The sequence below is a fragment of the Vanrija albida genome (assembly GCF_041260175.1).
Source record: "Vanrija albida strain AlHP1 chromosome Unknown contig_3, whole genome shotgun sequence".
Classification (NCBI taxonomy): domain Eukaryota; kingdom Fungi; phylum Basidiomycota; class Tremellomycetes; order Trichosporonales; family Trichosporonaceae; genus Vanrija; species Vanrija albida.
The window spans coordinates 3,360,388-3,380,732 of NW_027191422.1; the positions used below are offsets into that span (position 1 = coordinate 3,360,388).

A 20,345-nucleotide genomic window follows, 5' to 3' on the forward strand; every position below is an offset into this window, starting at 1 on the left:
TGCGCTGCGGATTCCTGCAGCGCCAAGAACATGCTAACCACTGCCACTGCACTCGGCTATGAGTGGCATTCGCTGGGCTGAGGGCCGTCACGCCATCGTCTGCCTCTAGCGCGTCCCAATTCCACCTGGCCACACCGGCACCGACAGATACTAGATCCAGCGGCGCAGATATCCCCCCGGTCTACCAATCACAGCGGCGGCTATGGCCACTGACGCCATACCCCCCGTGCGCGACGACATGCGCGACGACATGGGGTGTGGGTCAGTGGGAGGGTGGCGCTGGCGAGCGGGCTTGGGGCGGTCATCACGTCCATCTGGATGCCGCTGCTTGTTGTTCTTTCGAGTCTGCAGCAGTGTGCAACGTCTCCACCTATGCATGCTGATGAGTCATCGGCGGGCCCGCGCGCATGTGCAATTGGTGGTGTGGTGCGCGAAGGCGTGTGGTGTGGATGGGGGTGTGGCACTTGGCCGTTATATTGATCGAGCTCGCCATGTCTGGACCCCACCAGCAACCACCATGGCCCAGAAGGACGACATCTCGGAGAAGTCTGACATTGGCGACGGGCACACCGTCCCCGTCCTCGAGAAGCGCCAGTTCGTAATCAAGGGCGACTTGCAGTTTGTCGGCGAGGCCGGCCACAATGTCAAGGACGTGACGTACCAGAATGTCGACGGCGCGCCTGTCGAGGTCACCAACCCGCTGGGCTACAACGTCGGCACGTGGACGGCCTTCCTGCTCAACGTGTCGATGATTATCGGCACGGGAATCTTCAGTACTCGTGAGTGTCGCGGCGCGGCCGCGAGACTGTGGCACCCACAGCGGCTAACCCCCCAGCGTCCACCATCCTCAAGGGCACCGGATCCGTCGGCCTCGCCCTCATCTACTGGGTGCTCGGCTACATCATCACGCTGGCCGAGATCAGCGTCTTCCTCGAGCTCACGTCCTACTTCCCCTCGCGCTCCGGCGGCCTCGTCGTCTACCTCGAGCAGGCGTTCCCCAAGCCCAAGTACTTCTTCCCGGTCGCCTTTGCGTTCCAGACCGTCATCCTCAAGTTTATGAGCTCGAACGGCTTCGTCCTAGCGAGCTACATCTGGCGTTTGTCAGACCGCGCTCCCAAGGACTGGGAGTTGAAGGGCGTGGCAATCGCCGGTTTGACGGTCGTCGCGCTCGTCGTGGTGAGCAACAACCGCTTCGCGCTGCAGCTCGTCAACGTCCTGGGCTGGATCAAGCTCGCCACGCTGCTGTTGTGAGTGTTGTGGGTGGTGAAGGCTGCCACTGACGCCCCCAGCATCACGTTCTCCGGCTTCGCCGTCCTCGGCGGCGCGTTCAAGAACGTGCCCCACCCCAAGGCAAACTTTGAGAACTCGTTCGAGGGCACGAGCTCGGACGCGTACTTGATCTCCAACGCGCTTGTTAGCAGTGAGTCGTCACTGCCCCCGGGGCCCAAACCAACCCCCAGTCATCTTCTCCTACGGCGGCTCGACCAACAGCTTCAACGTGGCCAACGAGGTCCAGAACCCGATCAGGACAATCAAGCGCACGGCGTTTGGCGCCGTCAGCGTCGTCTTCGTGCTCTACTTCCTCGTCAACATTGCCTACTTTGCCGCGCTGCCCAAGGCCACCATTCTCAAGTCGAACCAGATCACCGCGACGCTCTACTTCCAGACCCTGTTCGGCCCCAAGGCCGCCAAGGGGTGAGTGGGCGTGCCGACCGAGCTCACACCAGCCTCACAATCTTCCCCATCCTCTCGGCGTTCGGCAACATCACGTCGTCGCTCATCGGCCACTCGCGCATGATCCGTGAGATCGGCCGCCAGGGCGTCCTCCCGTGGCCCAAGTTCTGGGTGACGACCAAGCCGTTCGGCACGCCCGCCGGCGGCATCTTCACCACCTGGCTCGTGAGCGTCATCTTCGTGCTCATCCCGCCAGCGGGCAACGCCTTCAACTTTGGTGAGTAGCTGGCCTCAGTGGTCGTCAGCTCACCCCACAGTCATCGCGCTCCAGAACTACCCGTCGTCCTTCTACCTGACGCTCGTGACGATCGGCCTCTTCCTCATCCGGCGCCAGCGCAAAAAGCTCGGCCTCCCGCGCTCCCAGTTCCGCGCGTGGACCGTCGTCCCCGCCTTCTTCGTGCTCGCCAAGGTCTTCCTCCTCATCATGCCGTGGATCCCGCCCAAGGCCGGCATCAACGCGAGCGCGTTCGGCTTCTTCTACGCCGCGTCGTCGCTCGTCGGCCTCAGCTTCATCCTCATCGCCTTCGCCTACTACGTCCTGTGGATCAAGATCCTCCCCCGCATCGGCAACTACTCGGTGCGCAAGGTCATTCTCGACCTCGACGACGGCAGTGTCGCGCACAAGCTCGTGCGCGTGCCCAATGCCGAGCTGGATTCGTGGGACGCAATGCACGACCCCGCGGGCCACTCGATCGCCGAGAGCCAGGACCTCGACGCCGAGTACAGGATTGTGCAGGAGAACAAGGTGTAGGGGGTGTGCTAGTGTGCATGCCGAGTGTCGTCCAACACGACAAGCGCGAGCAATGGGTTATAGTCTCTAGTTTATGAGGGGTTGTAATGAACGATTAGGCGTGGTCAACTGGGCTGGGGCGGGTGAGATGAAATACACACTATGTTGTCTACGTTTGTGATTGCGATGGCGATAGTGCGTTTGGCAGACCCAAGTGCAAACACAGTATCGACGTCTCGTTTGTGATTGTAAAGCTCATGGTGTGTTTCTCGTGGAGACTTGGGCCGGACGAAATACACACTATGACGCCTACGATTGTAATGGGGAGGTGGATAGTGTGTTTCTCGGGTTGCGCACAGTAAAAAACACACTATGTGGTCTACGTTTGTGATTGTGAAGGCGATAGTGCGTTTGCCCAAGGAAGGTGCGAACACAGTATCGTCCTCTCGTTTGTGATTGTGAAGGCCATTGTGTGTTTCTCGCGTTCGATAGGGAAAACACACTATGGCGTCTACATTTGTGATTGTGACGGCGGTAGTGTGTTTGGCAGGGCAGGATGCAAACGCACTATCAATCTCTCGTTTGTGATTGTGAAGCCCATAGTGCGTTTGTCCTGGTGGCTCGAGCCAGGCGAGATACACACGACGTCGTCTACGTTTGTGATTGTGAAGGCCATGGTGTGTTTCTCGTGGAGGCCCGTCCCCCCTGAAATGCACACCATGACAGCTACATTTGTGATTGTAAAGACGATAGTGCGTTTCTCTTGGAGGCCCGAGCCAGGTAATATACAATATACACTATGACGCCCATGATTGTGATTGTGAAGACGACAGTGTGTTTCTCGTCGGTGAGCCAAATGAAATACACACTATGCCGCCTACGATTGTAATCGTGAAGCCCATAGTGCGTTTCTCGCCTCACCGCCTTGGCGGCCCGCTGCTAACCGGCGGCATGTCGCAGTCACACTGGCGTCATCCACGGCCCTCGTCTTCCTCGCTTCACTCCATCCACCACCACCATGGTATTCGCAAACCTGTCTTACCAAGGTACGTGCATGCGCGCCCCGCCACTAACGCGCAGACAAGCAGGCGTTCTTCGCCCTGCTCGACGAGTACTTTGAGTCGCGGCCCCACCTCACCGGCGGCGGCGGCTCGGGCGGGGCCAACGTCTCGGCCGGCGGCGCCAACATCCACATCCCCCCTGCGGCCGCCAAGGCCGCCGCCGCGAGCGTGGCCTCGGCCGCGGCGTCCCAGCTCTCGGGGGGCCGCGGCGTCCCTCCCCCCGCGCCGAGCCGCGCCGGCCCGCCCCCAGTGTACGCTGCCGACCGGCCTGGCTCCTCCGCTCCTCCTGCCCGCCCGGGCGCGCCGACGCCGGTCGAGTCGGGCGGCGGGATGACGGGCAAGATCAGCGCGTTCGGAGGCAAGAGCCTCAACAAGTTCGCATCCAACTCCCACGTCTCCGGCGCGATGGGCAAGGTCGGCGCCGGCAACCTCGCCGACAAGTGGTCCCGGCCCGCGCCGTCGGCGTCGAGCTCGAGCTCGGGCGCCGCCTCGCTCCCGCCCCCACGGAACAGCGCGCCGCCGCAGCCGCCGCCTAGCCGCCGCACCCCGGGCCCGGCCGAGGGGCTGCAGTCGCAAAAGGTGAGCTCCGTGTCCGCCGCCGGCTGACCTTAGTCGTTTGGACACGTCGACACGAGCTCGGGCATGCAGGCCGCCAAGACCATGTGGCGCGACCCCAAGAGCTGTGAGTGCGGCGCGTGGATCATGCTGACGTGCAGCGGCGGCACAGCCCCCCACAGCTAATGTACAGCAAGCGCCCGCGCTCCCGCGCACCACGTCCGACCTGCCCCCGCCGTCCCGCCGCGACGGGGCCGGCGCGAGGCAGGAGGACCAGCACGCACTCGCTGACGCCGGGCAGGGCCCCCAGGCACAAGCGCTGTACGACTATGAAGGCGGCGACGACACGGATCTGCCCGTGTCCGAGAACCAGGTGGTCACGATCATCGCCAAGACGTCGGACGATTGTGAGTGGGCCGATGGGGGTGGTGCTGACGCACAGGGTGGACGTGCGAGGCCGACGGAAAGCAGGGCCTCGTGCCGGCAAACTACCTCAAGGAGCTCTAGGCTGGCTTGGAGGCGCGCGAGACGTGTTGCGCGCGCAAGGACAGACGGACGGCGATGCTCTGGGTGCCAGTCGCGATGTATGCACCCTTCAACTATGGAGCGGCGGCGGTCTTGGCGTGTCTGATGGGCCTCGCGTGCCTCGCTGCGCTCGGCACTTCGGCGCTCGCTCGCTCACGACAAATGCATCTTTCTACAATCACTCTACACTCAAGCCGACGCACCGAGCACACGCACGGTGCGATCAAGGCCAGAAACCACAATCTCGCTGCCAAGCTTGCCGAAGCGCGCAGCGGTAAGCACACCGTTGTTGTCGTCAAACTTGAGCAGCTCGGCCCAAGTCTTGTTGGCGTACACCCGGAGGTCGGTGCCCGCAACGGTGAGGAACTGGGCCGAGGGGTCGAAGCGCACCTCGTGCACAGTGTTCTCAGACGGCAGCTGCCAGCTCGAGAAGAGCTTGAGCTTGCGCAGGTCAAACACGTTCACCGTCGAGTCGGACGCCGAGCCAGTCGCGAGGTAGTAGCCGTTCTCGCTAAAGCTGAGCGTCGACACCTCCTTGCCGGGATGTGACTCGAGCGTGGCTGCCAATGAGGTGGAAGAGCGAGCGTCCCAAACACGGACGAGGCCGTCCTTGGTGCCGCCGGCGTGCAACACGCCGTCGGGGTGGACGCCAAACGAGGTGTAGGCGAACGAGCCCTCGACGCCAGCGACGGGGCCGTACGACGCAATCGTCTTGAGAGTGGCAATGTCGTGCAGCGCCCACGTGCTGTCGGTAGACGCGGTCGCGGCGTACAGGCCAGAGGGGTGGACGGCGAGGCCGGTAACGTCACCCTTGTGCGCCGAGATGCTGCCCTTGGCCGACCACGCGCCAGACTCGTTCTCTCCCCAGAAGCGCACAGTCTTGTCCTGTGCTGTCGAGACGGCAAGCCTCGCCTCGCCCTCCTGCTCGCGGAACGCGACGTGCGTCACCGCCTTGGTGTGGCCCTTGAGCGTACCGAGCACCTTTTGGCTCTCGAGGTCGAACACCTGGACAACCTTGTCCAGGCCGCCAGTGACAATCGTCTTGCCGTCGGACGCGAGATCGAGGGCGTTGATGCCAGGCGGCTTGGTGCCGTGCATTGATGGGACGTGCGACGACTGTACGTACGTCTTGACCTGGTCGGCGGTCGCGTAGCCCGGAGCAGGCTTGCGCTTTTTACGAACAGACGAGAGACTGGGGCGTCAGCGGCGAAAACAAACAACAACCTACGCCTGGTTCGTGGCCATGATGTTGGCCTCGACATCAGCAGGGAGAGCACCCTCCTGCGCCATCTCGACATCCTCAGCAGCCTCCTCGACAGGCGCAGGAGCAATGCCAATCGACGCGTTAACAGATGCCAGGGCACTGGGGAGTCAGCGTCAACAATCACAAATCAACAACCACAACAACTCACTCTCGCGACTCGTCACGCTCCTTGAGCAACCTCGCAATGACTCGAGTAGCCGCATCTTCCCGGTAGAGCGCGTTGGCCAGCTCCTGCTTGGATGCCTGGAACGCCTTCTTGATCTCGAGCGACTCGAGCATGATCGCGTCGTACTCGGACTGGAGCGCCGTCAACAGTGCGGGGATGGACGTCTGGTTCGAGGCGCGGGGAGGGAGAGTCGAGGGCTCTGGCGCGGGGTCAGCACAGCTCTCTGCACCACGGTTGTCACTCACTGGCCTTGACGTCAATCAAGTCGTCCTTGGTCAAAGCCTCGCCAGAGATGGGGTCGGTTCCATTCTCCTCTGCGACGCGTCAGGACAGGCTCTACGCACAAACATTGGCGTTTGGGCTCCAAATCTACGCACCGATGTACCGCTCGATCAGCGCCTTCTCGTACACCGTGCCCGATGTCTTGGAGACGACGGGCACCTGAGGAGGGGAGCCGGAGACTGATGGTCATGTTAGCGCTGCAGCGCTGCAATCCGGGGGCGGCTTGCGCGCGGGCACTCACTGGCACAGAAGAACATGGTTTCTCGTGCTTTTAGGTCGGATGTAGAGTCTCCGAGCTGGTAAAGGCGACGAGGTGGATGTTGATGGCGAGTTGACGAGGATGCACCTGTTGTTCGTGCTGCTTCATGCTCCTCCCTCATCGACTTTGCTTGTTCCAGGGGAGGTAAGATGGGCTCGACGGGAGTATTTGTATCACGACTCAGGCCACGCGACCCACCCAACGGCACCCGCCGATTCCACTGAAAATGCCACGTGTTCGGTTGTTTGCCGCCCGTCGCTCAGAAGTCGGCCACTCACCTCCATCTGAGATGTCTTGTCGAGGCCGACTGCATCTCCATCACACTCGTCGACAGCTGCGACAACAGCTCGACGACAGTCTGACGAGGACACGAACCGCCTGCGCCATCGGCTTCACCACCGCCCCATCCTCGCGACATGGACGTCAAGCAGTACATTGGCGACAATGTGGTTCGCGTAAGTCCGCTCCTATCCACCTCTGCCGCCGGCTCACACCACCAGATCCTTGGGTCGTCCGACAGCGCAACGGTGGACTTTGTTCACTCGGCTGGTGAGTTAGCTAGCTCGATTCAAGCAGTAGCTGACCCCTCGCCAGCCACATCGTCCAAAACAGCTGGTGACCTCTACCACACCCTCGTCGGCATGGGCTTGGAGGAGACGCCCGACTTGAAAGACTTTGCCACCCAGGTCCACTCGCTCATCCCGCGCAAGACGAAGAGCAAGACGCCAAAGGTTGCGCCGTCCGTGAACCCGCAGAAATTCTCTCTCCTTCTCGACGACGAGCCGTCTGGCTCGAAGAAGAAGAAGAAGGACAAGGCGGACAGGGCGGACAAGGCGGAACGCGAGACGGTCAAGCAGTCGCGCTCTTCACGGAAACGCGAGACTGAGGGCAACTGGGATGACGAGCCGGAGGACTTGGAGCCAAAGCGCGCGCGGATAGACTCGCCTACTCCCCCACGAGAGGACCTCCCGCCAGAAGAGACCGAGGAGGAGAGGCTGGAACGCGAGGCCGCAGAGGACCGGGAAGAGCGAGATGCCTTCGCCGCGCGCATGCGGGACAAGGATAAGGACCGGACCAAGAAGGTTGTCGCCGACAGGACAGGCGAGGGTGGCAAGGAGGCAGCGAGGCGAGAAGCGCTGGCCAATGACCCTGTTGCCCGCGCCGCCGTCATGGACGACCTCCGCCTCCACTCGCGTCAAGAGTACCTCACCAAGCGTGAGCAGCAGCGACTGGACCTGCTCAAGATGGAGCTCGAGGACGAAAAGGTCCTGTTCCGCGGCCAGCAGCTGTCCAAGCGCGAAATGGAGGAGTACCAGCGCAAAATCGAGCTCGTCAAGATACTCGAGGCGCGACAGAAGATTGACGACGGCACCGAGGGGTACATGCTGCCCGACGACTATATCACCGAACAGGGCCGCATCGACTCGAAGAAGCGCAAGAACGTCTTGTATAAGCGCTACGACGAGGCCAAGCCCAAGGACGGCGAGTTTGTCACCGACATCGACAACTGGGAGGAGAGCCAGCGATACAAGACCGACCTGACCACTGGCGCCCTCGACAAGGTCATCATCGAGGACGAGTACGATTATGTGTTCGACGAGTCCCAGGGCATCAAGTTCTTGCAAGAGGGCAAGCTGAACGGGACGTCGACCGCCGAGGCGCAGGCCATCATGCAGCAGGTGGAGGAGGCTGAAAAGCGCGCCCAGAGCATCGACGACACTCGCAAGTCGCTGCCGATCTACGAGTTCCGCGACGAGCTGCTTGAGGCCATCGCCGAGCACCAGGTCCTCATCGTTGTCGCCGAGACGGGTTCCGGCAAGACGACTCAGCTGCCCCAGTACCTCCACGAGGCCGGCTACACCAAGGGCGGCATGAAGGTTGGGTGTACCCAGCCTCGTCGTGTCGCCGCCATGTCGGTTGCTGCGCGTGTCGCCGAGGAGGTTGGCACGCGCCTCGGCCAGGAGGTCGGTTACTCGATCCGTTTCGAGGACATGACGAGCGACAAGACGGTACTCAAGTACATGACCGACGGAATGCTCTTGCGAGAGTTCTTGACCGACCCCGAGCTCTCGACCTACTCGGCGCTCGTCATCGACGAGGCTCACGAACGTACCCTCTCCACGGATATCCTTTTCGGCCTGGTCAAGGACATTGCGCGGTTCCGGCCCGAGCTTCGCCTGCTCATCTCGTCCGCGACCATGAACGCGCAAAAGTTCTCCGAGTTCTTCGACGGCGCGCCAATCTTCGACGTCCCCGGTCGTCGTTTCCCTGTCGACATGTTCTACACGCAGCAGCCCGAGGCCAACTACATCCACGCGGCGGTGACGACGATCCTGCAGATCCACACAACGCAGCCAAAGGGCGACATCTTGCTCTTCCTGACTGGTCAAGATGAGATCGAGGCGTGCGAGGAGAACTTGACGGAGACAATGAGGACGCTGGGCGACAAGGTCCCCGAGTTGATCATCGCGCCGATTTACGCCAACCTGCCGAGCGAGCAGCAGACCAAGATCTTCGAGCCGACACCAGAAGGCGCGCGCAAGGTCGTTCTGGCCACCAACATTGCCGAGACGTCCATCACCATTGACGGCGTCGTGTACGTCATCGACCCTGGGTTCGTCAAACAGAACAACTACAACCCCAAGACTGGCATGTCGTCGCTCGTCGTCGAGCCCATCTCACGCGCCTCGGCGCAGCAGCGTGCTGGTCGTGCCGGACGTGTTGGCGCCGGCAAGGCGTTCCGCCTGTACACCAAGTGGGCGTTCAAAAACGAGTTGCCGCAGGACACGATCCCGGAAATCCAGCGGACCAACCTCGGTATGGTTGTCCTCATGCTCAAGTCCCTCGGCATCAACGACATTCTCAACTTTGACTTTTTGGACAAGCCGCCGGCCGAGACGATCATCCGGTCGTTCGAGATGCTGTACGCGCTCGGCGCGCTCAACCACAAGGGCGAGCTGACGCGTCTCGGACGCCGCATGGCTGAGTTCCCCGTCGACCCGATGCTGTCCAAGGCCATCATCGGGTCCGAGGTTTTCAAGTGCACGCACGAGGTGCTGATCATCATCTCGATGCTTCAGGAGTCTGGCTCGCTGCTGTACCGTCCCAAGGACAAGCGCGTGCACGCCGACCAGGCGCACAAGAACTTTGTCAAGCCGGGCGGCGACCACTTCACCCTGCTCAACATCTTCAACCAGTGGTCAGAGACAAACTACAGCCAGCAGTTCTGCCAGGAGAACTTTGTGCAGTACAAGTCGCTGTGCCGCGTGCGTGATATCCGTGACCAGCTGGCGGCGCTGTGTGACCGCGTCGAGGTCGTCATCGAGTCCAACCCGAACGAGATTGTGCCGGTGCAAAAGGCCATTACGGCCGGGTACTTTTACAACACGGCGCGTATCGACAAGGGCGGTGGCTACCGCACGACCAAGAACAACCACACCGTGTTCATCCACCCGAGCTCGTGCCTCGTGGGGATGCAGCCGCCGCCGCGCTTCATCCTCTACTACGAGCTCGTGCTCACGTCCAAGGAGTACATGCGGCAGTGTATGCCGATCGAGGGGTCGTGGCTGTCTGAGCGTGAGTGGGTGATCTTGGGCCAAGCTGACGCGCAGTGGCGCCACACTATTTCAACAAGAACGAGATTGAGAACTTGCTGGGGTCGGCGAGCCGCGTGAAGATGCCCAAGGCGGTCGAGGGTGGGCAGAAGGTCGGGCCGGTGGCGTAGGCGGGCGTGCCGTGGGACGCAGTTGTATCAGTAGCAGTCATCATCTTGCATGTGCGGGTCGTACATTTCACAGTGGGTGGCTGGCGGCGGCCAACGCGGTGAGGACGCGCTAATCAGCGGGAGCTCGGAGAAGTAGCCCCTTGGACCGTGTCGTGTCTCACACCCTCGTGTCTCAGTCCCGCACCCGGCCAGTCGACACCCCAATCTATACATCCCTAGCGTTACAACATCCACTCATGCTTGGACCAGTCGATGCGCCCATGGCCAGAATGTGGCCGCGTGCGTGGATCCAACTGGCACAGGTGCCGCATCGTCGGGCGGCCGTGCGGGCAGTTCTGTCTGTCAGCTTGCTGCCACCACTTCGCCACTCACCCATGGCTGGTCAATCGTGCCCATGTTGCGCAGCAGCGCCACCATCTGCGCCTTGGTCAAGCTCTTGCCGATCATGACGCTGCGGCGGCACGCGCGCATGGCAAACATGGAACGCGCTTTGGTGCAGCGCACCATCTGGCCTTGGGGCCGCGCGCCGTCGCCAAGCAGGTGGAGCAGCTGCTCGAGGTCCTTGAAGTCGAACACCGTGTCCTTGCTCACTGGCATGGCCTGAAGGCTGATGCGTTCGCCGCGGCCCGGCGGCGCGTCCTCGTCCACGCCGACCTTGAACCCGTTCGCCTCGAGCACGTCGAGGTTCTCCATGGCGATGATCTCGTCGGCAGACGTCAGCTGCATCGGGCGCGGTCGTATGAGCGCCTGCGCGCGAATCACCGTCGTGCGCTGCAGCGTCTCAAAGTTGAACTTTTCGTCGCTGGCGTGCTGATCGACGATGAACAGGTCGTCTGAGCGCTCGTGCTGCAGCCGCGCAATGATGAAGCCCTTGTTGAACTGGCCCAGCACTTGCATGCGGGCAAAGTCGTCCTTGCTGATCACGCGGGCGAGGGCGGCCTCGGCCGCGGCGGCGTCGCGGTTGCCTACGCCAGCAGCGTCCGACACGGCGCCGGCGCGCACCGCGGCGTAGGCGGTGCGTTTTGCCGGCTGTCGGGTTTGTCGTCGCGCGTACCGTGCCCTCAGGCGGTCGAGGTCGAAGCGCAGTGTCGCTCCGCCGGCGGCTGCGGTGGACTGGATCTCGTCGCGGTAGCCTGCTGGCCCGGCGTCGGGCTGGGCGTCTTCAAGCTCGGGGCTGGGGGTTGGTGATAGCGAGGCCTCGGCGTCGCGTTGCAGTTCGACGGTAGCGTCGGCCGCCGTGTCTGATGGTGGCGCCGCTTCGATTGCCACGTCCTCGACCTCGGCCTCTGGCTCGTCATCTAACTCGTCAATCTCAATGGGCTCGGCGTCCTCAGCCTCTGCAGCCTCGTCTTCGCTCGGGGTCGCTTCCCTTCTCCGCACCGGCCGATCCCGCTCCCTCACCGGCATCTCCACCGCTTCCTCCTCCTCCGACTCGATCTCCTCCACAGCCACCTCAACCGGCTGGCTCGCGTACCCAGCTAGCCGTTGCCGGAGGTTACTACGCGCCTCCCTGCCCGTGGCTGGTGCGCTCGAAGCGGCAGTAGACCGTGACGCCGCCGACTTCCGCTTCGGGCTCCACGAAGCGACCGTCGTGTCGAGTGTCTGCTGTGCCAGCCTTGGAGGAGGGGACGGCTCGCGCCGGCGGCGGAAGATTGGCGCTAGCGGCTGCGAGAGCTCCTCCTCGCCTTCGGACTCGACTAACGCTAAGCGCGACGAGGTGCGGGACGAGGCGCGCGGCTGGGCGTTCGGGGGTGCGTCGTTGTCGGCGAGTGTGTCGGCGCGCGACGAGGTTCGGGAGGCAGTGCGTCTCCGGCCATTGAGGGTGTCGTCGTCTTCGCCAAGTGTCTCCTCGTCGACGGCTTGAGTCTCTTCCACAGCCTCGCTCTCCTCGCCGCCCTCGCCCTCGCTGCCCTCCTCGATCGCCGCAGGCAGAGCAACAGCGCTCGCCTGCACCAGTTTGACTGTCTGCGACGCGCCCGACACGGCGTAGCTCGACCTCGTGGGCTGGAAGAAGGCGTCGAGCGCCGTCTGCCGTCAGCCTCGCCTGACCCCGCGACTCACCCGCAACGCCTCGATGAGGTTCGCCTCAGAGTGGACAAAGATCGTCCGCTTGTCCGGGCTGACGTTGATATCGACGCTCTCGCGGGGGATCTCAAAGTTGAGAATCGCCAGCGGCACCTGGTTCGTATTGAACGACTTGTACACCTCGTTGACGGCCTTCAACACCTTTGGCAGCGTGCACGGCCGGCCGTTGATGTACACGTACTGCCTGTCGGCGCTGGAGCGGCCCTGCCCCCAGGCGCCGGACGAGATGAGCCCCGAGACGTGGATGGTTTGTGTTCTTCCGTCAGCTGGAACCATGCGCCAACTCACCCCTCCTCGATGCCCTCGCGGCGTGCCATCGCCCGGTCGACCTCGACCTCGAGCGCGAGGTCGACGTCCACCACCCCTTCGAGCGCTTTGGGCCCCCACACGGCCGCGACAGACGCGCGGAGCCCTCCCTTGCCGTCCGTAGCGAGGACAGTGTGGCGCTTGCCCCCGCGCCCGCCGCCCACCGCCTCGACCTTGAGCCGGACTGCGCGCCCGGCCGAGGCCGGGACGAGCGCGTACGCAGTGAGGATGCCGAGCGCCTTGGCGAACTCGCGCTTGGCGGTGCGCTCGAACTCCTTCCGCCGCACCGGCGCGGCGGCGAACAACCCCGAGACGGCGACGGTGGTGCCGCGCTGCCGCGCGACCTTGCCGGTACTCTGCACGCGGCCGTCCCGCCCGAGCGCGAGCACGGCGCCCATCGGCGCGCTCTCGGCCGTCGCTGTGGTTACCGTCACGCCGTCGCACAGCGCGCAGAGCGCCGAGACGGCCTCGCCGCGGAAGCCGAACGTCTCGACCGACGAGAGCTCGGCGAGCGAGGGCAGCTTGGACGTGTGGTGTTTCAGTCCTGCAGTTAGCAATGCCAGCGTTGGCTACACACCGATGCTGTCCCAGTCGGCCTGGTCAATCCCCGAGCCATTATCCACCACCTCGACCGAGTCCAGCCCATTGTCCTTTATCCGCACGTCTGGCGTCAGCTGTGCCAGCGGCTAAACGCACCGATGATGGTCGCGCCCGCGTCGAGCGCGTTCTCGACCAGCTCCTTGACGGCGCCTTGGAGGTCGAGGACCACCTGCCCCGAGTGGATGCGGTGCACCGAGTCGCGGTCGATGGCTGGGTGCGTGAGCAATGCAACGGAGACGCACGTACGCTTTATGCTCGCTGCCGACGACATGGTGGCGACAAGACGAGGAGAGTGAGGAAAGGCGTTTGGGCGATGTATTACGCGACTGGCCGACGCGTTGAGTCACTCGACCGGCCTCCACCAGCGCGTGCCTGAAACAACAAGTCTAGTCTCCGTGTCAGTCCATCACACTTGTCGTCCTCCGCATTCTCCATCACCGCCATGGAAACGCGCCGCTCCAAGCGGCTGCAGCTGCGCCTCTCCGAGCCCCCCGCCGCGCCGCAGCCAGAGCAGCCGCCCACCCCACAAGCCGCGCACTTCCCCCAACCGCCCACCCACCTCCCCCGGCTCCCATCCCAGGCCGTCCAGTCGCCTCTCGACCCCATCTCGCCCTGGCCGCCCGCCGATACCGCCGACGCCGACACGCCCTCTAGAGCGCCGCGCGACGACCTCCCCTCCGCGAAAGAGGTGTACGGCTCCCTCGCCATCCTGCTCACGTACATCCTCTTCGCGGTGTACCTCGTCTGGGCGTTCGCCCCGCCGCGCTGGCTCGACGCCGTCGGGTGGACGTGGTACCCTGCTCGGTGGGTTGGGGCCCAAGCAAGCTGACTGACGCCAGCGAATGGGCCGTCGTCGTGCCGTGCTGGCTCATGGTCGTCGTGCTCCTCGCGTACTGGTCGTACGCCGGCCTCACCGTCTTCCTCACCCCGCCGTTCTCGTCCCGCTCCCTCATCACGGGTAAGGGGTTGCAAGGGGTAACGCAGCTCACGTCCCAGACAAGTACGCCAACATCCCTCCAGACGACAGGCCAGAGCGCTACTACTACAAGTTTGCCAGCCCCACTGCCGTCCCCGAGGCTGTAGACCTCCCAATAGACCTCGTGAACCGCGTTTTGTACCCCCCACGGCCGCGCCCTAAGCCCGCCGCCACCTAATTCTCCACGAACCACATGCATGAGGCTACAATCCATACAACGATACCACAGGTGTATTCCCTGCAATGCCGTGAAAGGGAGATATACGCGATATCCACACAGTCTGCTGTAAAAGCCAAGAGAAGAGCAAAACGAAGAAGAACGGCCAAAACGAAAAGTATGCTGCAGTACGGCTCTAGCGCAGGTGTATAGCTCTAGTGCCGGCGTGTATGACTCTAGCGGCTGGCGAGGACCAGCGTGCGGTCGACGTCGTCCATGGTCGACTGGGCGGCGTCCGACATGTAGTGCGGTGCACCAGACTGGGGCTTGGTATTTAGCACCTTGGCAATGGCCGCGAGCAGGTCCCCGCGGCGTAGCGGCTTGGTCACGTAGGCCGTCATCTGCAAGGGTCAGTCGGCACCAACAACCGCTACCCAATGTCACTCACGCCGGCTGCTAGACAGCGCTCCTTGTCGCCAATCATGGCATGCGCCGTCAAGGCGATGATGGGTGTTGCCGCAATGTTGGTGACTGCTTCGTGCTCGCGGATCAAGCCCGTCGCCTCCATACCGCCCATGACAGGCATCGACACGTCCATCTGACGGGTCAGCTCTTCTCTCGCCGTCGATACTCACCAAGATGACGTCGAACGGCGTCCCCGCCAGCTGTCTCCTCTTGTACTTCTCAATCGCAATCTCGCCATTGTCGGCGACCTCAATCTTGTGACCGGCGACCTCGAGCAACTTCACGGCGAGCTTCTGGTTGACGACGTTATCCTCAGCCAGCAAGATGCTCAGCACCGTGTCCTTGACCGTGTCTCCAGGCTGCACCTGATGCGACTCGAGCGCGGGAACGATGGCGTTGGCCAGCTCCTGCAGGTTCAACGGCGTCGTGTAGTACGTGTTGATACCCATGTCGAGGCAGTCCTTGACGGGCACAGGGGAGATGAGTTGTTCCGAGGGGCTCGGGAGACCCAGTAACTTGCGGCGCTGCTCGTCCATGTCGATGAACGACGGGTTGTCGGGCCCAGCGGGCCTGTTGGACGGTGACAAAAGCACAATCGGGATGTACCGCAGGTGCTCAATGGTACGCACCCGCTCAGCCGCTGCTAGCGAGTCCACAATCATGGTGTCAAAGTGCGGGAAGCCGTCCGTCTGCTTGAGGTCCCACACTGCGTTGGCCGTGGTGACGACCGTGACCTTGAGGTTGAGCGTCGTGAGCATCTCGCACACGCCGCTCTCGTCGCCTAATGTGTCGATAAACAGGACCGCGCGGCCAGCCCAAGGCGACACGCGCTCAATGACCTGCTCGGACGTGTACGACGTCGTCGCGGTGACCATGGTGAAGAAGAAGCGACTGCCCTCGCCAAACTCGGACTCGACCCACAGGTCACCGTTCATGAGGTTGACCAGGCGCTTGGAAATGGTCAAACCGAGACCGGTTCCACCGTACTTGCGAGTTGTCGAGCCGTCGGCCTGGGCGAATGTGTCGAAGATGAGGTCAAGCTTGTCCTGCTTGATACCGATACCTGTGTCGGCGACGCAGAACGAAAGCTCCACCTCGCCCTCCTTGGACGACTTGACGCGGCACGACAGGGCGACCTGGCCCTCGGTGGTGAACTTGACGGCGTTGCCGATCAGGTTGGTGATGACCTGGCGCAGACGCAAGGGGTCACCGACAAGCTGGTCAGGGATGGTCGTGTCGATGTCGTAGATGAGGTCGAGCTTGTTCTGCGACGCCTTGACGCACAGCGTCTTGAGGACGCTGAAGACGGCCAGGCGAAGGGAGAATGGAATCTGCTCCATGGTCATGCGACCGGCCTCAATCTTGGAGATATCGAGAATGTCGTCGATGATGGTGAGCAACGAGGAGGCCAGCGAGCTGACAATCATGAGGTTCTCGCGCTGTTGGCGAGTCAACTCGCTCTCCAGAGTGAGCACGGTCATGCCGATGATACCGTTCATTGGGGTTCGAATTTCGTGCGACATGTTGGCGAGGAACTCGGACTTGGACCTGTTGGCAAGCTCGGCCTGCTGACGGGCGCTCGTGTTCTTCTCAATGGACTCGCGGAGGTTGTACACCATTTGGTTGATCTTGGTCTTGAGCGAGTCCATTTCACCCGACGCCTCGACCGTGATGAAGCGGGTAAAGTCACCGTCGGTGGCGGCGGCGGAAATCTGGGCGAACGCTCGCACCTGGGACGTAAGGTTCGAGGCCATGGTGTTGACGTTGGACGTGATCTCCTGCCACGTGCCCTCAATGTTGCCGACCTCGGCCTGGACACCGAGCTTTCCTTCGGTACCGACTTCACGGGCGACACGGGTGACTTCCTTGGCGAAGATGGCAAGCTGGTCAATCATGTTGTTGATGGTGTTGACAAGGTCGAGGATTTCTCCGGACACGGTGACTCCGACGACCTTTTGAGTAAGGTCGCCACGGGCGACAGCGGTAGTGGCGTGGGCAATGGTTCGCACTTGGACAGTAAGGTTGGCAGCCATGACGTTGACACAATCGGTAAGGTCCTGAGGGGTCAGCTGAGGCCAGCCCATGAGCTCACCTTCCAGGTACCGGCGACACCGGGCACCTTAGCCTGACCACCGAGCCTTCCATCCGTACCGACTTCACGAGCGACACTGGGCGTCAGTTCCGAACCATGGCCCAACTCACCGAGTGACTTCAGACGAGAAACTCCTCAAAGAGTCGACCATTGCATTGACAGTGTTCTTGAGCTGGAGGATTTCGCCAAACGCCTCGACCGAAATCTTCTTGGAGAGATCACCAGCAGCGACAGCAGTTGTGACTTCAGCGACCGATCGCACTTGGGTGGTGAGGTTGGTGGCCATGAGGTTGACATTATCCGTAAGAACCTTCCAGGTGCCTTCAACGTTCGGGACTAAAGCCTGTCCACCGAGCTTGCCTTCGGTACCGACTTCGAGGGACACACGCGTGACTTCAGCGGCGAACACGGTGAGCTGGGCCACCATGTCGTTGACGGTCATCTTGAGTTCGAGGATTTCACCCTGCACATCGGCATTGACAGTCTTGGTGAGGTCACCGCGCGCGACGGCCTTTGTGACTTCGGCGATTTCTCGCACTTGGTCTGTGAGGTTCCTAGCCATTTTCTAAATGTCAGCGCCAGCCAGGACGCATTACGCACGTTGACATTGGTGGTGAGGTCGGCCCACACACCCTCGACACCATCGACGACGGCTTGACCGCCGAGCATACCCTGAGTACCGACTTCGAGCGCGACACGGGTGACTTCGGCGGAGAAGTTTGTAAGTTGCTTGACCATCGAGTTGACCGTGTCCTTGAGCACAGCCATTTCTCCTTCGGCTTCGATTTCAATCGTCTTGGATAGATCTCCCATGGCGACGGCGGTCGTGACGCTTCCGATAGATCGCACTTGGGTGGTGAGGGAGTGACACATTCGATTGACCTGGGGTCAGCTGCAGGCCGCATCGTATCAGCTCACATTGACTGTTAGATCCTTCCACACGCCCTCTACATCTGGCACGTAGGCTTGACCACCGAGTTTGCCTTGAGAACCGACTTCCAGAGACACTCGACTGACCTCGCCTGCGAGCAATCGTAGTGACATGACCTAGTTTAGTTGTTAGCCCGTGTCTCACCCGCCCACTCACCATTCCATTGACCGTCGTGGCAAGCTCTGCGACCTCGCCCTTTGCATCGACCGTGATGGTTTCCGAGAGGTCACCGCGGGCGACGGCCTTGGTAACCTTGGCAATGCTGCGCACCTGGCTGGTAAGGTTGGCAGCGAGACGATTGACGACATTGGTAAGCTCGCGCCAGGTCCCTTCGACGCCTTCTACGACGGCCTGACCACCGAGCTTGCCTTCCGTTCCGACCTCGAGCGACACACGTTCCACCTCTGTAGCAAAAGTGTTGAGTCGGTCGACCATAGAGTTGATAATATCCTTGAGTTCCGTCATAGCCTGTCCCTCGACGGGGACGATAATCTTCTGGGTGAGATCGCCAGTGGCAACAGCCTGGGTGTGCGTCAGTAAACAGTCTGTGCTTCTCTTGCCCACCTTGCACACGCGAGCAATGTCCTGAACCTGCGCCTTGAGTAACTCGAGCTCCTTGTCAGCAGACAGGGCCGTGTCGGCCGTGCTGCTCCATTTGTTGATAACACGGGGCGACGAGAGATCGAGAGCCGAGAAGGGCTGAGTGGGGGTCGAGATGGGCACGATGGAGCGGGCGCAGGTGGGGCAGATTGACGAGTGGTTGGTATCGAGTGGCGGGGGCGTCTTGGCTGGTCGCTGGTGGTGCGCATTGCCGTTGGAGACGGCGGCGACGGGGGGCTCTGGGTTCTGAGCGGCGCGGCGACCGAGACGGAGGATGGCCTCTTCAATGGCCTTTTCGGCCGGGGTCTTTGCTGCGGACAGCGGCTGCTGGAATGCGAGTGTCGGTTGCTTCTCGACTTCTGATAGGAGATCGAGTAGGTGAGCCTCAAAGGCTGTCGCGCCTAGAGGGCGGGCTACCATGGTGTCGGCCATGGCCGCGAGTGTTGATGGCGCTGTTGGCCAAAAAGTTGGAGTGAAGGGATGTGGAGATGGACGAGGACAAGGACGAGGAGCGAGGAAGAAGTGATGCGACGCGATGTGATGCGATGCGACGTCGATGCGAGCGAGCTCGGCTGCTCGGGTTGGTTCTGCTGCGGGAAGCTTGCAGTCACTACCCAGGGAAGAGGGGGAGGCACAATCTGGCTTGGGTGGGTTTGAGCGTTTGAGGTCGGTCAGTCGGCCGGGGGTTGCTGTAATCACCCGTCTGGTAATCAGGCCGTGGAGGAGCAAGCAGGCGGGGGCGGGCAGACGATGACGGCGGCGGGGGCGGCGGCGGGCACTACGCTGTGCAAGGGATCAAGGATGAAGCAGAGGGGCGAGGCGAGAGGGAGGAGGTGGAGGGAGGAAGGGAGAGGGGAGGGGAGAGGGAAGAGGGAAGGAGGGAAGAGGGGGGAGAGGGGCGAGTTGAGGGAAGCAATGCGAGAGCGAGGTGCTTTGACAAGAAGAGTGTGGTCCTCGCGTCCTCCGACCCGGTCGAATCGACCTAGTCTAGCGTCGCGCGCAGTTGCAGCCTAGACTAGCGGGCGGCGCGGCGGATGAGCGGCGGGCGGGCGGGCGGGGAAGGCGCGGCGGCGGCGGCGGAGACGAAAGTCGGTCAAGTGACGACTGACACGTGGTATTTATTAGGCAGACGACGCGCGGAGTCGACTGCTTGTGTCAGATTTGTTTGGTCCCTAGGCAAAAGGGAAGGGGGGGTCAAATTGAATGCGCACTTTTACGGGATGCGCGAGTGAGGAGGGGGACGACGAGAGCAAGTCGTCTTGACGAGAAGAGCAAGAAGAAGGGACGATGGAGGGAGGCGACTGCGCAGCCAGAGGGAGGGGGGCAAGAGGGAGAGGGGGGAAGAGTGTCGAGGGGGACTTTGCGCTGCACTGATTCCTCATATGCATGCTCGAGATAGACTAGTACACTTATACAACGGCATTGCGGCAGCCGCAGCGGCGCAGGCGGCGCGGGCGGCGTGGGCGCCATGGCGCACCGAGTCTCTCTCGTCACACGGACCCCGGGTAACACTGACCTGCAACAACTCTGCACGGGCGCGACGAGCATCAGTCGGTCGCATCAAAAGGCGGGCGGGTGGCTCGATACAACTCGGGCGTCATGAAGAGACGCCTCCAGCATCATCGACATCGCAGACACCTTGTCACTTTTCGGGGTGGACAGTTGGAGGCGTCGAGGGGGAAGGCAAGGGCGACAACGAGGGGCGGGCGGGCACTCGCCTTTGTCGGTGCCCCGAATCCCAAAACGCGTTTAGGCCAAGTCCGAGCCAAGCCAGCAGTCTGCAAGCAGCGGGGACCACCAAGCCATTCCGAGGCGATGCCGCTGCGCAACCAT

General features: G+C 62.2%; 7 protein-coding genes across 7 annotated transcripts; 4 read left to right on the forward strand and 3 right to left on the reverse strand.

The window, feature by feature from the left end:
* Nucleotides 1-517: 517 nt before the first annotated feature.
* On the forward strand, nucleotides 518-2,485 carry Q8F55_004636 (uncharacterized protein; the record flags this gene model as incomplete). The annotated part of the gene is made up of 6 exons (XM_069353145.1): nucleotides 518-779; nucleotides 836-1,247; nucleotides 1,290-1,420; nucleotides 1,461-1,695; nucleotides 1,728-1,951; nucleotides 1,992-2,485. The coding sequence occupies 6 exons, from the start codon at nucleotides 518-520 to the stop codon at nucleotides 2,483-2,485; spliced, it is 1,758 nt and encodes a 585-aa protein (XP_069210563.1).
* Nucleotides 2,486-3,334: 849 nt separating this feature from the next.
* On the forward strand, nucleotides 3,335-4,587 carry Q8F55_004637 (uncharacterized protein; the record flags this gene model as incomplete). Its single annotated transcript, XM_069353146.1, has 5 exons — nucleotides 3,335-3,371; nucleotides 3,545-4,104; nucleotides 4,138-4,207; nucleotides 4,242-4,487; nucleotides 4,523-4,587. The coding sequence occupies 5 exons, from the start codon at nucleotides 3,335-3,337 to the stop codon at nucleotides 4,585-4,587; spliced, it is 978 nt and encodes a 325-aa protein (XP_069210564.1).
* Nucleotides 4,588-4,794: 207 nt separating this feature from the next.
* On the reverse strand, nucleotides 4,795-6,574 carry Q8F55_004638 (uncharacterized protein; the record flags this gene model as incomplete). The annotated part of the gene is made up of 6 exons (XM_069353147.1): nucleotides 4,795-5,797; nucleotides 5,834-5,968; nucleotides 6,018-6,234; nucleotides 6,281-6,349; nucleotides 6,413-6,496; nucleotides 6,559-6,574. 6 exons carry the CDS (start codon nucleotides 6,572-6,574, stop codon nucleotides 4,795-4,797), a joined length of 1,524 nt encoding a protein of 507 aa, XP_069210565.1.
* Nucleotides 6,575-6,992: 418 nt separating this feature from the next.
* On the forward strand, nucleotides 6,993-10,300 carry Q8F55_004639 (uncharacterized protein; the record flags this gene model as incomplete). Its single annotated transcript, XM_069353148.1, has 4 exons — nucleotides 6,993-7,031; nucleotides 7,077-7,125; nucleotides 7,171-10,152; nucleotides 10,188-10,300. 4 exons carry the CDS (start codon nucleotides 6,993-6,995, stop codon nucleotides 10,298-10,300), a joined length of 3,183 nt encoding a protein of 1,060 aa, XP_069210566.1.
* A 221-nt stretch (nucleotides 10,301-10,521) lies between these two features.
* PMS1 (ATP-binding mismatch repair protein) lies at nucleotides 10,522-13,562 on the reverse strand (the record flags this gene model as incomplete). The annotated part of the gene is made up of 7 exons (XM_069353149.1): nucleotides 10,522-10,635; nucleotides 10,673-12,328; nucleotides 12,362-12,641; nucleotides 12,674-13,235; nucleotides 13,269-13,355; nucleotides 13,388-13,501; nucleotides 13,538-13,562. 7 exons carry the CDS (start codon nucleotides 13,560-13,562, stop codon nucleotides 10,522-10,524), a joined length of 2,838 nt encoding a protein of 945 aa, XP_069210567.1.
* A 171-nt stretch (nucleotides 13,563-13,733) lies between these two features.
* Q8F55_004641 (uncharacterized protein) lies at nucleotides 13,734-14,445 on the forward strand (the record flags this gene model as incomplete). The annotated part of the gene is made up of 3 exons (XM_069353150.1): nucleotides 13,734-14,095; nucleotides 14,131-14,249; nucleotides 14,288-14,445. 3 exons carry the CDS (start codon nucleotides 13,734-13,736, stop codon nucleotides 14,443-14,445), a joined length of 639 nt encoding a protein of 212 aa, XP_069210568.1.
* A 215-nt stretch (nucleotides 14,446-14,660) lies between these two features.
* NIK1 (histidine kinase osmosensor) lies at nucleotides 14,661-18,932 on the reverse strand (the record flags this gene model as incomplete). Its single annotated transcript, XM_069353151.1, has 9 exons — nucleotides 14,661-14,825; nucleotides 14,873-15,022; nucleotides 15,060-16,946; nucleotides 16,982-17,057; nucleotides 17,092-17,546; nucleotides 17,582-17,863; nucleotides 17,900-18,028; nucleotides 18,069-18,434; nucleotides 18,477-18,932. The coding sequence occupies 9 exons, from the start codon at nucleotides 18,930-18,932 to the stop codon at nucleotides 14,661-14,663; spliced, it is 3,966 nt and encodes a 1,321-aa protein (XP_069210569.1).
* Nucleotides 18,933-20,345: the final 1,413 nt, after the last annotated feature.